Here is an 18,151-nt window from a genome sequence, read left to right as displayed (position 1 = left end):
GAGCCCCGCCAACAGCGAGTTGCAGTAATCCAGACGGGAGATGACAAGTGCCTGGATTAGGACCTGTGTCGCTTCCTGTGTGAGGCAGGGTCGTACTCTTCGAATGTTGTAGAGCATGAACCTACAGGATCGGGTCACCGCCTTGATGTTAGCGGAGAACGACAGGGTGTTGTCCAGGGTCACACCAAGGCTCTTAGCACTCTGGGAGGAGGACACAATGTCTACACTGTATTTCTGATGAATTTGATGTTATTTTAATGAACCAAAAATGTGCTTTTCTTTCAAAAACAAGGATATTTCTAAGGACAAACTTTTGAACGGTAGTGTATACAGTTGAAGTCAGAAATTTACATACACTTTGGTTGTAGTCATTAAAAATAATTTTTCAACTACTCCACAAATGTCTTGTTAACAAACTATAGTTTTGGCAAGTCGGTTAGGACATCTACTTTGTGCATAACACAAGTCATTTTTCCTACAATTTGTTTACAGACAGATTAATTCACTTATAATTCACTGTATCACAATTCCAGTGGGTCAGAAGTTTACATACACTAAGTTGACTGTGCCTTTAAACAGCTTGGAAAAATCCAGAAAATGATTTCATGGCTTTAGAAGCTTCTGATAGGCTAATTGACATCATTTGAGTAAATTGGAGGTGTACCTGTGGATGTATTTCAAGGCCTACCTTCAATCTCAGTGGCTCTTTGCTTGACATCATGGGAAAATCAAAAGAAATCAGTCAAGACAGAAAAACAATTGTAGACCTCCACAAATCTGGTTCATCCCAGGGAGCAATTTCCAAACACCTGAAGGTACCACGTCCATCTGTACAAACAATAGTATGCAAGTATAAACACAATGGGACCACACGGCCGTAATACCGCTCAGGACGGAGACGTGTTCTGTCTCCTAGAGATGAACGTACTTTGGTTCGAAAAGTGAAAATCAATCCCAGAACAACAGCAAAGGACCCTGTGAAGATGCTGGAGGAAACGGATACAAAAGTATCTATATCAACAGTAAAACGAGTCCTATATCGACATAACCCGAAAGGCCGCTCAGCAAGGAAGAAGCCACTGCTCCAAAACTGCCATAAAAAAAGCCAGACTACGGTTTGCAACTGCACATGGGGACAAAGGTCGTACTTTTTGGAGAAATGTCCTCTGGACTGATGAAACAAAAATAGAACTGTTTGGCCATAATAACCATCGTTATGTTTGGAGGAAAAAGGGGGAGGCATGCAAGCCGAAGAACACCATCCCAACCATGAAGCATGGGGGTGGCAGCATCATGTTGTGGGGGTGCTTTGCTGCAGGAGGGACTGGTGTACTTCACAAAATAGATGGCATCATGAGTAAAGAAAATTATGTGGATATATTGAAGGAACATCTCAAGACATCAGTCAGGAAGTTAAAGCTTGATCGCAAATGGGTCTTCCAAATGAACAATGACCCCAAGCATACTTCCAAAGTTGTGGCAAAATGGCTTAAGGACAGCAAAGTCAAGGTATTGGAGTGGCCATAACAAAGCTTTGGGGTAGAAGCTGTTAAGGAGCCTTTTGGACTTAGATTGTGCGCTCCGGTACCGCTTGCCATGCGGTAGCAGAGAGAACAGTCGATACCTAGAGTGGCTGGAGTCTTTGACCATTTTTAGGGCCTTCCTCTGAAACTGACTGGTATAGAAGTCCTGGATGGCAGGAAGCTTGACCCCAGTGATGTACTGGGCCATACGCATTACCCTCTGTAGCGCCTTGTATTCAGATGCCGAGCAGTTGCCATACCAGGCGGTGATGCAACCAGTCAGGTTGTTCTCAATGGTGCAGCTGTAGAACTTTTTGATGATCTGAGGACCCATGCCAAATCTTTTCAGTCTCCTGAGGTGGAAAAGATGTTGTCGTGCCCTCTTCACAACTGTCTTGGTGTGTTTGGACCATGATATTTTGTTGGTGATGTGGACACCAAGGAACTTGAAGCTCTCGACCTGTTCCACTACATCCCCGTCGATGTGAATGTGGGAGTGCTCGGCCCTCCTTTTCCTGTAGTCCACGGTCAATCTCTGGTTCTATCACATTTAGAGTATTGTCCTGTCATATGGTCATCTGCAGCAACAAACATACCTAAACCAGCTCCAACTCACTCAAAACACGGCTGCCGGATTAACTCTTTAATGCTTTGTTCAAATGAATGTCAACAAAATGCACCAGAATATCTTATGGCTCTCTGTTGAATACAAATGACTATCAAGTCTTTTGATTTTCTTTAGGAATGTTATATTTTTCTAGAAACCACAGTATTTCTCACACCAATTAGTGTATACTGGTGTAAGAGATGTCCCACGAAGACAAGAAGATGGTTCTCGGCACCAGTGTAACAGATGTGATCTGTCAGGCTGGTCTCGGCACCAGTGTAACAGATGCTCCATGAAGACCAGAAGACTGGTCTCGGCACCAGTGTAACCGAGTGTGATCGTACTTCGTAAATCTCTTGAGTAATAGAGAAAGGATGTCTATCCAGAGATCCCAGTTGATTGCTGTTTATTCCTGATGATGGACACAAGAAAGCACATTAGATGGGTGTAGATTTGTGATTCGTCTGCAATAATAACTGAATTAGCAAGGAGCTAATGCCACCATTACAATTAGAGCATGCTAGCTAACTCGCTCTTACAGCAATAACATACTATTAGAGCATGCTAGCTAACGCGCTCTTACAGCAATAACATACAAAAGCACATCCCAGAATATCTAACAGGTACCGTACACACATACACATTTTGCCCTCAGAACAGCCTCGATTTGTCAGTTTATGGACTCTACAAGGTGTTGAAAGTGTTCCACGGGGATGCTGGCCCATGTTGACGCCAATGTTTCCCACAGTTGTGTCAAGTTGGCTGGATGTCCTTTTGGTGGTGGACCATACTTAAGAACTGCAACCCTACTAGGGTTTTCATGCTTAACAGTTTCCCGTGTGTATTAAAACCTGTTGGGGCTAGGGGGCAGTATTTGCACGGCCGGATAAAAAACGTACCGATTTAAACTGGTTACTACTCTTTCCCAGAAATGAGAATATGCATATAATTAGTAGATTTGGATAGAAAACATTCTAAAGTTTCTAAAACTGTTTGAATGGTGTCTGTGAGTATAACAGAACTCATATGGCAGGCCAAAACCTGAGAAGATTCCATGCAGGAAGTGCCCTGTCTGACAATTTGTTGTCCTTCAGTTGCATCTCTATCGAAAATACAGCATCTCTGCTGTAATGTGACATTTTCTAAGGCTTCCATTGGCTCTCAGAAGGCGCCAGAAAGTGTAATGGGGTGTCTGCTGTCTCTGGGCGAAGAACAGCAGGAGAATTTGTGAGTGGTGAGCCTGGGAACAGTGACACTGGAGATGCGCGTTCATGAGAATTCTCCATTTCTTTCTTTCAGCCTTTGAATGAATACAACGTCGCCCGGTTGGAATATTATCGCTATTTTACGAGAAAAATAGCATAAAAGTTGATTTTAAACAGCGTTTGACATGCTTCGAAGTACGGTAATGGAATATTTTGAATTTTTTTGTCACGAAATGCGCTCGCGCGTCACCCTTCGGATAGTGACCAGAATGCATGAACAAAACGGAGGTATTTGGATATAACTATGGATTATTTGGAACCAAAACAACATTTGTTGTTAAAGTAGAAGTCCTGGGAGTGCATTCTGACGAAGAACAGCAAAGGTAATCCAATTTTTCTAAATGTAATTCTGAGTTTGGTGAGCCCCAAACTTGGTGGGTGTCAAATTAGCTAGCCGTGATGGCCGGGCTACATACTCAGAATATTGCAAAATGTGCTTTCGCCAAAAAGCTATTTTAAAATCTGACACCGCGATTGCATGAAGGAGTTCTGTATCTATAATTCTTAAAATAGTTGTTATGTATTTTGTGAACGTTAATCATGAGTAATTTAGTAAATTCACCGGAAGTTTGCGGTGGGTATGCTAGTTCTGAACATCACATGCTAATGTAAAAAGCTGGTTTTTGATATAAATATGAACTTGATTGAACAAAACATGCATGTATTGTATAACATAATGTCCTAGGAGAGTCATCTGATGAAGGTCATGAATTCGTACACATTGTAAATTGCATATGAATAAAGTATTTCAGAACGTGACCTACCACTTGCATGTCAATATCAGACTGGGAAGAATTGATGTTTGCGATCTCCCTCTATCTGCAAGCATGTCCAATGACATAAAACCGTATTGATATGTAAACCAATAGCAATACATAAACATCGAATACATACCGTAAATTCCGGACTATAAGCCGCAACTTTTTTCCCAGGCTTTGAACCTCGCGGCTTAAACAATGACACGGCTAATATATGGATTTTTCCCGCTTTAAATTTTTTTGCCCAAAAAAATCACATTCTGTGACGTGCTCAGTTTTTTGGCGGCATGAAGCTTTCATTAGACCAATGAAATTGCAGAACGGGTTAAGGTCAAACAACTTTTTTGTCTACTGTTTAGATTAAATCGAGCACTCTCAAACTTCCCATCATTCTGATTACGGTAGTCATTATGTCACCCTCATCATGGCAAAGACATGGAGAAATGCATATGATGCAGTTTTCAAGTTGATCTGGCTGTTGGAAAAGGAAATAGAGCTTCTGCACAGGAGCTTGGTCTTAATGAGTCGATGATAAGACGTTGGAAACAGCAGCGTGAGGAATTGACTCAGTGCAAAAAGACAACTAAAGCTTACTGCTAATTTTTTATTTCTTGTTACAAGCCGTGTTTCGTTAAAGCATATTTATTTTTGTTACAAGCCGTGTTTCGTTAAAGCCTGTGTAGAGTTCATTTGTTTCAATGTACCGGTAGGCACCTGCGGCTTATAGACATGTGCGGCTTATTTATGTTCAAAATATATATATTTTTTAAATTCAGTGGGTGCGGCTTATATTCAGGTGCGCTTAATAGTCAGGAAATTACGGTACTGTCTTTCTGCAGTCAAAAACTGCAAGAGGAACCATAACCAATCCTGTTACACCAGCAACAAACATAACCATTAAACAGACAGTCAAATTCATTGAATCTGATCCTCCCAGGCCAAGAACAAATCTCCTTAAATCAACAGTTTTATACAGAGCTATCACTGAATGAATTCTTTACCAACTTCCATTTCTTAGGCAAAACATAAATCCACCTTCAAGAAAACAATAAAAGTACATCTAATGTGATGGACCATATTACTGGACTGGTATTTTGGGACATCTAATGTGATGGACCATATTATTGGACTGATACTATATAACATCTAATGTGATGGACCATATGACTGGACAGATACTATATAACATCTAATGTGATGGACCATATTACTGGACAGATACTATATTACATCGAATGTGATGGACCATATGACTGGACAGATACTATATAACATCTAATGTGATGGACCATATGACTGGATAGGTACTATATAACATCTAATGTGATGGACCATATGACTGGACAGATACTATATAACATCTAATGTGATGGACCATATGACTGGACAGATACTATATAACATCTAATGTGATGGACCATATTACTGGACAGATACTATATAACATCTAATGTGATGGACCATATGACTGGACAGATACTATATAACATCTAATGTGATGGACCATATGACTGGACAGATACTATATAACATCTAATGTGATGGACCATATGACTGGACAGACACTATATAACATCTAATGTGATGGACCATATTACTGGACTGGTATTATGGAACATCTAATGTGATGGACCATATGACTGGACAGATACTATATAACATCTAATGTGATGGACCATATGACTGGACAGATACTATATAACATCTAATGTGATGGACCATATGACTGGACAGATACTATATAACATCTAATGTGATGGACCATATGACTGGACAAATACTATATAACATCTAATGTGATGGACCATATGACTGGACAGATACTATATAACATCTAATGTGATGGACCATATGACTGGACAAATACTATATAACATCTAATGTGATGGACCATATGACTGGACAGATACTATATAACATCTAATGTGATGGACCATATGACTGGACAAATACTATATAACATCTAATGTGATGGACCATATGACTGGACAGATACTATATAACATCTAATGTGATGGACCGTATGACTGGACAGATACTATATAACATATAATGTGATGGACCATATGACTGGACAAATACTATAGAGCTGTGTAAAAACATCTTTACATTTCATTATAATCAGGCACTGTGGATTAATTATGCATTACTCAGTTTATTAAACTCTAGTTAAATAATCATCTTTGTATAATGCACATTGTTCAAGAAAAGAGTCAAATGAAATTATACTGCCAGATTATAATTAAGCAATAAAGGCCCGAGGGTGTGTGGTATAGTGCCAATATACCACAGCAAAGGGCTGTTTTTAAATCACGACGCAACGTGCTGCCCTTAGCCGTGGTATATTGGCCATATACCACAAACCCCTGAGGTGCCTTATTGCTATTATAAACTGGTTACCAACTTAATTAGAGCAGTAAAAATATATGTTCTGTCATACCCGTGGTATATATGTCAGCCAATCAGCATTCAGGGCTTGAGCCACCCAGTTTATAATGCATTTTACAGTACTTTTGCACAGATTTTACCTACAGTATTTTCCACCATAAAGATGTCACTCAGTAAATCAATAGGATGAAGACAAAACAAAGTCACAGGAGGGTTTAAAAATGTATATTTTTTTAGATGTCAGGTCCCAAACCACATAGTTATGGAACCGTATGGAATACAACACTGCTTCTGGCAACAATACTTTAGAATGATAAACAAGGCTTCTGCTGCAGTCAGAGAAGAGTTTCCCTGACATTCAAACGGTTTATATTATCTTTTTTATTTATTTTATTTTCCCTTTATTTAACTAGGCAAGTCAGTTAAGAACAAATTCTTATTTTCAATGACGGCCTAGGAGGAAGGCCCTAAAAATTGTCAAAGACCCCAGTCACTCCAGTCATAGACTGTTCTCTCTACTACCACATGGCAAGTGGTACCGGAGTGCCAAGTCTAGGACAAAAATGCTTCTCAACAGTTTTTACCCCCAATCCATAAGACTCCCCAACCCCTCTTTTTACGCTGCTGCTTCTCTCTGTTTATCTTATTTGCATAGTCACTTTAACTATACATTCATGTACATACTACCTCAATTGGGCCGACCAACCAGTGCTCCCGCACATTGGCTAACCGGGTTATCTGCATTGTGTCCCGCCACCCACCACACGCCAATCCCTCTTTTATGCTACTGCTACTCTCTGTTCATCATATATCCATAGTCACGTTAACCATATCTACATGTACATACTACCTCAATCAGCCTGACTAACCGGTGTCTGTATGTAGCCTCGCTACTTTTATAGCCTCGCTACTGAATATAGCCTGTCTTTTTACTGTTGTTTTATTTCTTTAGTTACCTATTGTTCACCTAACACCTTTTTTGCACTATTGGTTAGAGCCTGTAAATAAGCATTTCTGTATTCGGCGCCCGTGACAAATAAACTTTGATTTGATTTGAACAGTGGATTAACTGCCTTGTTCAGGGGCAGAACGACAGATTTTTACCTTGTCAGCTCAGGGATTCAATCTTGCAACCTTTCAGTTACTAGTCCAACGCTCTAACCACTAGCCTACCTGCCGCCCCATCTTGTCTTGGCTCTGCATGGGGGTTGAAAAATCCTGGTAACTTTCCCAAAGTTGGGAATTAGTGGTATTTTGCAACCCTAACTTGGTTAGTTTTCTACCATTCCACATCCTGAAAAAATTACAATCAGGCACTACTTAGTTAGTTGTTGAAAAGTCTATTATAAAAGTCTAGGGTTGGAAAGTTATAGCAACTAAACATAAGCAAGACCTACAATATACTGTATTTGGTTGTACTTTTATATGAACAGCTGCGGTTTTTAAAATGTGTATGGCAATATAATTCATACATAATTTATTGTCACCCTGCCAATTTAAAACAAAAGATGGCTACTGTAATATCCATTCCAAAGTACAAACAACCTAAATTAACTGGTTCAAAGTCCCCATTCCAAAGCACAATACCTAATGGTGGTTAATATTTGACTGTTTCATTGATTTAAAGGCAATAGTAATTTTTTTGCAAAGTGGTCCACAATTTTTCTTGGCCTCTTATATAAGTTTGTCTGGATTGGAAAGTGTTCAGAAGGTGGTATTAAAAATTCCCATTCCTGCACACACACTCCGAGAGGAGACGTGGAGGGAGGAGTGGGTGTGTGTGTATGTTTGTGTATGAGGAGAGCTGGACAGGCAAAACAGAGAGAGGGGCAGGATTAGCAGGCTAATACACACACACACACACACACACACACACACACACACACACACACACACACACACACACACACACACACACACACACACACACACACACACACACACACACACACACACACACACACACACACACACACACACAAGTGGACTCAAGCCACACACATGCTGCACACTCTAGCACACATTTGAATCAAACACAGACAGACAGAACATGAACACAGACATACACACACACGCACACATTCAGGTCCAAGGATTTTTTGTAATTCATTTACAGTATCATCTGACTGGTGTTTCGCTGTGTGCGCAACATGCAACATGACTCACCCTCTCTTCCTCATTCTCCCCTCAGCTTAATTTTGTCTTAAATTTCCACCTTCACTTGTTTGATTCGTTCAACAGAATTAAAGTACCGTACCTTGTTTTGACAAGTGAAAAGAAAAGTCTGTCAGACACTTCAGAGCTAGAAACCTGCTACGTGAGGATACTGGGAAAGTAGTGAACATTTCAAAATCATGGGCAAACTGTCTGTCCTTTTATTTGTTAATTCGTTTTACACCATTGTCAACGCAGGTAAGATGGACTGTCTACTTTCTCTCATAACTCATTTAATGATTTGTTATGCTATAAAAAATATCCATATCTGTGTATAATATCACTCCTCTACCAGGTTCAGGATCACATTCTCTGTGGGCCCTTGCAACACACATCATCGGAGAGACGCCTTTCCCTGAGTTTACGGTTGTGGTGATGTTGGATGATGTTCAAGTGGCTTACTATGACTCCAACATGAAACACTTCAACTACAGGGTAAATAACCCCTTGACAAAATACACGACGAAGCTCAGGAAGGAGCTTATGTATTTGGAATTATATACCAGAGCATTAAAACCTGTTTGGGATAGGGGGCAGTATTGAGAATTTTGGAAAAAATATGTGCCCATTTTTAACTGCCTCCTACACCAACTCAGAAGCTAGAATATGCATATTATTGTTCAGGTTTGGATAGAAAACACTCTGAATTTTCTAAAACTGTTTGAATGGTGTCTGTGAGTATAACAGAACTCCTATGGCAGGCAAAAACCTGACAAGGTTTCAAGCAGGAAGTACCCTGTCTGACAAGGAGTCGTGCGTCTTGCATCTGTTTATTGAAAAGTAAGGATCTTAGCTGTAACGTGACAATTCCCAGGGCTCCGATAGGCTCTCAGAGCCCGGGAAATAACTGAAGGTTGATGAGGGAGCCTCAGGCTGAAACACATTATCGGCTTTGGCAAGTGGCGGCTCAGAGGACCTTTGAATGAGGCGCGTGCACGATTCGCTCCTGAGGAGAAATTTAATTCGGCAGTTTAAGCTCAATGCATATTCCCGGTCGGAATATTATCACTTATCTACAAGATAAATGGCATAAAAATTGGTTTTAAACAGCGGTTGACATGCTTCGAAGTACGGTAATTGAATATTTAGACATTTTTGTCACGCCAATGCGCCATGCGCGACACCGTGAAGAAGCATTCTGATAGTGTCTAGAACTCACGAACAAAACGTCGCTGTTTGGATATAACGATGGATTATTTGGGACCAAACCAACATTTGTTATTGAAGTAGAAGTCCTGGCAGTGTATTCTGACGAAGAACAAGCAAGGTAAGAACATTTTTCTTATAGGGAATGTGATTTTGGTGGAGGCTGACCTGGGTGGGTATCTAAATAGCTAGCCCTGTGATGCCGGGCTATGTACTTAGATTATTGCAAAATGTGCTTCATCCGAAAAGCTATTTTAAAATCGGACATATCGAGTGCATAGAGGAGTAATGTATCTACTATTCTTAAAATAATTGTTATGCTTTTTGTGAACGTTTATCGTGAGTAATTTAGCAAACTGTTAGTAAATTCCCCGGAAGTTTGCGGGGGTTATGCTTTTTCTGAACGTCACATGCTAATGTAAAAAGCTGTTTTTTGATATAAATATGAACTTGATTGAACAGACATGCATGTATTGTATAACACAATGTCCTAGGTGTGTCATCTGATGAAGATCATAAAAGGTTAGTGCTGCATTTAGCTGTGGTTTGGGTTTATGTGACATGATATGCTAGCTTGAAAAATGGGTGTCTGATTATTTCTGGCTGGGCACTCTGCTGACATAATCTAATGTTTTGCTTTCGTTGTAAAGCCTTTTTGAAATCGGACAGTGGGGTTAGATTAACGAGATTCTTGTCTTTAAATAGCTGTAAAATAGTCATATGTTTGAGAAATTGAAGTAATAGTATTTCTAACGATTCAAAAATCGCGCCACTGGATTTCAGTGGCTGTTACGTAGGTGGGACGAGTTCGTCCTACATGCGCCAGAGAGGTTAAAGAGAGATCCTTTCAGCTAAAGCACCAATTCATCCTCACAGAAGGTGTTCAAGCTCAGCAAAAAATAACTGGCTGTGAGATGTTGAACAATGGTGAACCAGCCCTGATCATGTTTAAGGATGTTTTCAATGCCATTTATACAGATCGAACATTATATTACAACATGACACATTTTACGTACGATGCTGGGAAACTACTACTAGGATGGGATGGGATAAGGCAAGCATATGAAAGAACACTTTATGAGAATGTTTACCTTCCTATTTGTATAAAATCACTGAAGAGACTCCTGAAGAGAGAGAAGAACGTTGTGATGCGTAAAGTTCCTCCCAGACTCAGGTTGATAAAGAAAGAGGTTTCTGGAGGGTTTCAGGTGAGCTGCCTGGCGTTTGGTTTCTACCCCCGCCACATCAACCTGACCCTGCTGAGAGACGGCCAGCCAGTGGCAGAACAGGAGCTGACAGGGGGGGAGGTGCTGCCTAGTGGAGATGGGACCTACCAGCTGAGGAAGAGTCTGGAGGTCAGTACTGAGGAGCTAAAGAAGAGACACAACTACACCTGTACTGCCTCTCACCTCAGTCTGGACAACAAGCTGGATGTCAGTTGGGAGTCTGGGGCAGAGAGAGTTCACCTGTCCACCCTCTCAGTTCTACTGATGATGCTGCTGATTCTTATTCTATTGGGCATTTTCATTTTTGTCAAAAGGAGGTGGAGTAACACTGCCTCCCAGTCTAAACTTGCCAACGTTGATGCAAATGTGTCAGAAGAAATGTACCTTTATTCAGTTTCTGAGACTTAATAAAATGGTGGGACACTGATGCAACTTTGTCGATTCAGCTCAAATCACAATGAAAATATAACTGCCAGAGAGCACCTATGAGGTCAGACACAAAATGTATGAATTATTCTGTTATTGTTGGTTAATCTTCCCCTCAACAACGTTCTGTAAAGGATCAGTTTGGGGAGACTGTTGACAATAACAAATATCTGGGCATTAGTCCAGATCTGCATTTATATATTTTATATGCTGGTTTGGCATCCTGGGCATAAACAAAGGTAATCTTTGAATTATTTCTGTTATGTAATCTGTCATTTATAATCATGACTATTCATTCATTTCACAATGCGCTTTATATCTGCAGTCAGTGCCATGAAAAGTCCTTTAGTGTTACTTTTCCCCAGTCAAATATTCAGGCATATATTTCCACTTCAAGGCTGGAACACAACATAGAAAAATGAGATCTATCTACTATTATGTTATGATGAACACTGAATGGTATATCAAAAGGCTGAAAAGCCAATGTCTCCATTCCACATTGTGAAATAAGTATCCTTCCATGTTACCTGCTTCCTAATGAGACTAACTAGGTTAGAACCAAGGTCTCCTGCACATCCTAAACCTGCTTGGTGAATTTGTCCATGTAAAAGCCATAAAAATAACTTACCTACATTCCATTACCGATGTAAAGGGCAGGTGCTCATAGAATATGTTCCAAATAGCACCCTATTCTCTAAATAGTGCACTAGTGACCCTGGCCAAAAGTAGTGCCCTATATAGACTATAGGGTGCCATTTGGGATGCAGATATAATCACTGGCTTTAGTTAATTAAGTTCCCCAGTTCTGCACACTCCAGTGTTTTCACATAAAACATCCTAAAGGAAGAAAAAAGGCAGAATTGTATTTGTCTTGGAGACAGATGCCTCATAATGTCATTTGTCAATCTGAAATGAATCAGAGTTAGTGCTGCTTGAGAGCAGAGATTAATACAACACAAATACTGTATTTGCTTTCGGAAGACACACACACACACACACACACACACACACACACACGGCTGCTCTGTCATTGTATATCTCCCCATGCTATATTATATTTAAGGAACAAGGCTCGAGGGATGTGGTATATAACCAATATACCACGGCTAAGGACTGCTCTTAGTCAGACTGCTCTTAGACGCAACGCGGAGTGCCTGGGCACAGCCCTTAGCCGTGGTATATTGGCCATATACCACAACCCCCCGAGGTGCCTTATTGCTATTATAAACTGCTTAACAATGTAATTAGAGCAGTAAAATAAATGTTTTGTCATACACGTGGTATACGGTCTGATATACCACGGCTGTCAGCCAATCAGCAGTCAGGGCTCGAACCACCCAGTTAATAATAATGAATCAAGTCTTCTTAATTATCTGGCATTTCTAACCAGATCCTGCCTCGGCAGTTCTGTCATTCTGAGTGTAACAGTGGATCTCCTATTCTACCAGCCACTGCCCAGACAACACCATTGATTTACACTTTTGCAGAAGGCTACAGAGACTAGTCTAGGGAAGGAAACTCCAAACATGGTAGTCTCTAGAGGACACACTGGCACAGTCACACACACAAGCAGGGACTGATGTATGCACACAAGCATTTATAGTGGGATCTAACTGGTCGTTGGCTGCGCACACAACATGCAAAATGACTGTGTTTAGACAATCAAGACACCAAGCTAAATCCAAGGGCAGAAAACCTGTTACAGAATAAATCATCTGGGCAGCCCCTTGAACAGACTGGAGTTTCCAGATTAAGCTGGGTGAAGTCATTTCCAGACTGACACCAAAGCGAAAGCGCCCTCTCTTCCTCATTCCACCCTGTTACAGACACACTGAAGCTTGATGTGCAATTAAACTGAATGTTTTTACTTTAGATCCATATATTAACTCATACAAACTTGTGTGATCCTCACACATCCAGGGGTCCTACTGATCTCCCCAAACTCCAACCAACTCCAAACAACGAACCACAAACAACCATAAACAGGTACCCCAAAGAACCACAAACATCCCCAAACATGTATCTCAAACTAGCTACTAGCTAAGCCCTGGACAAGACCTAGTTAGTATGACCAAAGCTAGACCAGAGTTACTGTGGACCAGAGCTAGCTAGCCATTAGCTACACCCTGGACCAGAGCTACTTATTGCGGACCAGAGCTATACCAGAGCTGGTGTGGACCAGAGCTAGCTAGCTACTATCTATGCCATGGACCAGAGCTAGTGACAGATTATAGCTCTGGTCCAGGGTTTTCGAACACTGCATGCGCACATATTAACTGAGACACAAAAAATACCATCTGAAACGCAAGCGCGTGCACTTTGAGGTTCGCAGACCAGGTGGCCTCAGCGCACATAATCTTCAGCTGGACGGTTTTCGATGTTTGGGGTTGTTTGGGATACATGTTTCTGATTCTTATTGGCAGACTCAACAGCCTTGGTTTCTCAAATGATTGCCTCGCCTGGTTTACCAACTACTTCCTGTTGTCCGGACCTCTGGCAGTCTCTACGGGTGTGCCACAAGGTTCAATTCTCGGGCCGACTCTCTTCTCTGTATACATCAATGATGTTGCTGGTGATTCTCTGATCCACCTCTAAGCAAACGACACCATTCTGTATACTTCTGGCCCCTCTTTGGACACTGTGTTAACTAACCTCCAGACGACCTTCAATGCCATACAACTCTCCTTCCATGGCCTCCAACTGCTCTTAAACGCAAGTAAAACTAAATGCATGCTATTCAATCGATCACTGCCCGCACCTGCTCGCCCGTCCAGCATCACTACTCTGGACGGCTCTGACTTAGAATACGTGGACAACTACAAATACCTGGGTGTCTGGTTAGACTGTAAACTCTCCTTCCAGACTCACATTAAGCATCTCCAATCCAAAATGAATTCTAGAATCGGCTTCCTATATCGCAATAAAGCATCCTTCACTCATGCTGCCAAACATACCCTCGTAAAACTGACCATCCTACCGATCCTCGACTACGGTGATGTCATCTATAAAATAGCCTCCAACACTCTACTCAACAAACTGGATGCAGTCTATCACAGTGCCATCCGTTTTGTCACCAAAGCCCCATACACTACCCACCATTGCGACCAGTACGCTTTCGTTGGTTGGCCCTCGCTTCATACTCGTCGCCAAACCCACTGGCTACAGGTTATCTACAAGTCTCTGCTAGGTAAAGCCCCGCCTTATCTCAGCTCACTGGTCACCATAGCAGCACCCACTCGTAGCACGCGCTCCAGCAGGTATAACTCACTGGTCACCCCCAAAGCCAATTCCTCCTTTGGTCGTCTTTCCTTCCAGTTCTCTGCTGCCAATGACTGGAACGAACTGCAAAAATCTCTGAAGCTGGAGACTCATATCTCCCTCACTAGCTTTAAGCACCAGCTGTCAGAGCAGCTCACAGATCACTGCACCTGTACATAGCCCATCTGTAAACAGCCCATCTATCTACCTACCTCATCCCCATACTGTATTTATTTATTTATCTTGCCCCTTTGCACCCCAGTATCTCTACTTGCACATTCATCTTCTGCACATCTACCATTCCAGTGTTTAATTGCTATATTGTAATTACTTCGCCACCATGGCCTATTTGTTGCCTTAACTTACCTCATTTGCACTCATTGTATATAGACTTTTTGTTTTCTTTTGTTCTACTGTATTATTGACTTTATGTTTTGTTTATTCCATGTGTAACTCTGTGTTGTTGTATGTGTCGAATTGCTATGCTTTATCTTGGCCAGGTCGCAGTTGCAAATGAGAACTTGTTCTCAACTAGCCTACCTGGTTAAATAAAGGTGAAATAAATAAAATAAATAAATTGTTTCTGGTTGTTTGGAGTTGCTTAGGGATCCTGTTTGGGGTTGTTTGGAGTTGTTTAGGGATCTTGTTTGGAGTTGTTTGGGGTTGTTTAGGGATCCTGTTTGGGGTTGTTTGGAGTTGTTTAGGGATCTTGTTTGGGGTTGTTTGGAATTGTTTGGGGTTGTTTAGGGATCCTGTTTGGGGTTGTTTGGAGTTGTTTAGGGATCCTGTTTGGGGTTGTTTGGAGTTGTTTAGGGATCCTGTTTGGGGTTGTTTGGAGTTGTTTAAGGATCCTGTTTGGGGTTGTTTAGGGATCCTGTTTGGGGTTGTTTGTGATTGTTTGGAGTTGTTTGGGGATCCTGTTTGGGGTTGTTTGTGATTGTTTGGAGTTGTTTAGGGATCCTATTTGGGGTTTGTGGAGTTGTTTAGGGATCCTGTTTGGGGTTGTTTGGAGTTGTTTAGGGATCCTATTTGGGGTTGTTTGTGGTTGTTTAGGGATCCTGTTTGGGGTTGTTTGTGATTGTTTGGAGTTGTTTAGGGATTCTGTTTGGGGTTGTTTGTGGTTGTTTTGCAGCCCTGTTCCATAATGTATTCATGCAAGTAATTCAAATATTTTCTTTATTTTAACAAAAAATACAAAATAAATATATATAACTGAATTCCCACCATAGTCCCTGAACTCCAATCATTATTTGTCCGTGCCAGTAAAATGTGTTACGTACTACAGATCTTACTTTGATCCCTCTTTTGTCACTGAGAACAGGAAGTGCAAGCTCGTATTTGAGGTTTAAAAAGGCTTCTAAGGTTTGTAATTCACACTTTAAAATGTCAGACTTGACTTGCCCTAACAAAAAATATCAACCCCACACTGCATGTGATACATTCGTTAAGCAACAGCATTCAATACTCAACTGAGCTGGAACCCCACATTACTGAACATACCCAAAATAACTTCAGTCACATTCATCATTTAAAAAAATAATAGTTTCTCCTTCTTTATCACAAAAAAAGGCCTCTAAGTACATGAATTTAGACAAGTTATTACAAGGGTATATTTTGTGAAAGATTTTAAAGTGAATTTATTTTACTTTATTTGATATACAAAATTTGTGAGGGAGCAACCATTTCTTCCATTCAATGTCAGTAATATGTGCGTTCCAGAAGAAATTCCCTCTGAGAGATCTTGTTCTTGGACTGAAAAAGTTCCCTTAAGAATGCTTTATTACATTTCTTATACAGCAGGGGGCAACCTTCTAACATAAGTTGTGCATCTATAGTATCTTGACATGCTCTCAAAAACACAAATGAAATGTCATTAATTGAGTAAGTCTTGAAGGTATTGCTTTGTGTATAGAATACAATTCTTTATAATATATTGGGAAGTTATATGTTTCTAAGAACTTTCTATAAGAGAGTATATTCCCTTCTTAATCAAATAAATCATGCACAAATATAATATTTATATCAAACCAGTTAGGGAAGAATAAAGACTTGTTTTTAACAACAATATCTTTATTGTTCCACAGAAGTGTTTTGTGTAGGGAGAAGTTGTGGATATAGTTTCCAGGCTAAAAGGGCTTGTTGGGGAAATTTTGACAGTTTGATGGGTAATTTTGCTGGAGAATAGTAGCACCAACCCAATTTCATAAAAATATGACAAGGATTGAAGTATCATATAGATTCAGAGCTAAGCATACATATTTTTTTTATTCCAGTTTACTTTAAAAGGTATTGTTGATATCAATAAATCTAGTACTTCAAGCCCATCAACAGCTCTTTGGATTGACATTAAAGATTTCTCAAGTTTGTTTATTTTTCCATATAAAGTCTAGGAAAGTGTTGTTGATATCCTTGCTGGTTGGATCAGATATAGAGAGAGCAGGGTAGACAATGTGACAGACCCTCTGCTTTGGACAATACAACCCTTCCAATAATAGAGAGGTCACACGGGAGCCAGTTATTACATATGGATTTAGTTTTCTTTCATCTCTGAGAGAAATTGAGATGTTGACAGACAATATGGTTTTTCGCCACGTTCGTATTTCACATAATTTTTCACTGGAATATTCTCAATAAATTGGTAATTTGAGTTACACAGGGGCATTTATTTAAGTTAAGTTCCAGACCAGAAGCAGAAGAGAATGATTTGATAATATTAAGTGCAATAGTAACTTGATTCTTGTCTTTTAGAAACAGAGTTGTATCATCTGATTTTTTTTTCTCCAAATATTGAAATAGCTTTTAATTCAGGGTTATTTAAAATGCTACTATATAGTAATTCTACAACTAAAAGCAGTAGGAAAGCTGAAATAGGGCAACCCTGGCGTACACAATGGTGAATATTGAATATTTTAGATGTGTTACGATGAATCATAATAAAACTATTAATATCTTTATAAAACATATTGATAACAGAGACAAAGCTAGTTCCGAAACCAAAAGTGTACAACAATGTATTAGGAACTTGTGTTCTATTGTAGCAAATGATTTACAACAGTGGAGGAATAAAATAATAGCCTTGTAGTCAACTGAATCAGCGTGATCTATCAAGTCTAAAACTAATGTTACAGCTGATGTGGCAACCTTTCATCAAACCAGTTTGGGTTTCATTTATAAAGGTGGTTTAGGCCCATTTTAAGTTTATTAGCATATGCTACAATTATCAATTCAAAATCTGTATTTAATAATGTAATATCTATGAAAAGGGGATCTTTCTCAGGTTCTGATATTGAGGAGATAACCCTTTGTTTCATGGTAGTAGTAGTAATCTCACCAATAGCCA

The 18,151-nt window shown here is 40.2% G+C and overlaps 1 protein-coding gene across 1 annotated transcript; it reads left to right on the top strand.

Moving 5' to 3' along the window:
* Positions 1 to 10,707: 10,707 nt before the first annotated feature.
* Positions 10,708 to 12,390, top strand: LOC115166876 (major histocompatibility complex class I-related gene protein-like; the record flags this gene model as incomplete). The annotated part of the gene is made up of 1 exon (XM_029720776.1): positions 10,708 to 12,390. A coding segment is annotated over one exon (828 nt), but the record flags the coding sequence as incomplete, so codon positions are not given.
* Positions 12,391 to 18,151: the final 5,761 nt, after the last annotated feature.

The sequence above is a fragment of the Salmo trutta genome, chromosome 29 (assembly GCF_901001165.1).
Source record: "Salmo trutta chromosome 29, fSalTru1.1, whole genome shotgun sequence".
Lineage (NCBI taxonomy): Eukaryota > Metazoa > Chordata > Actinopteri > Salmoniformes > Salmonidae > Salmo > Salmo trutta.
The sequence above is the reverse complement of the archived record's forward strand: the minus strand, read 5'-3'. Positions and strand labels throughout refer to the sequence as shown.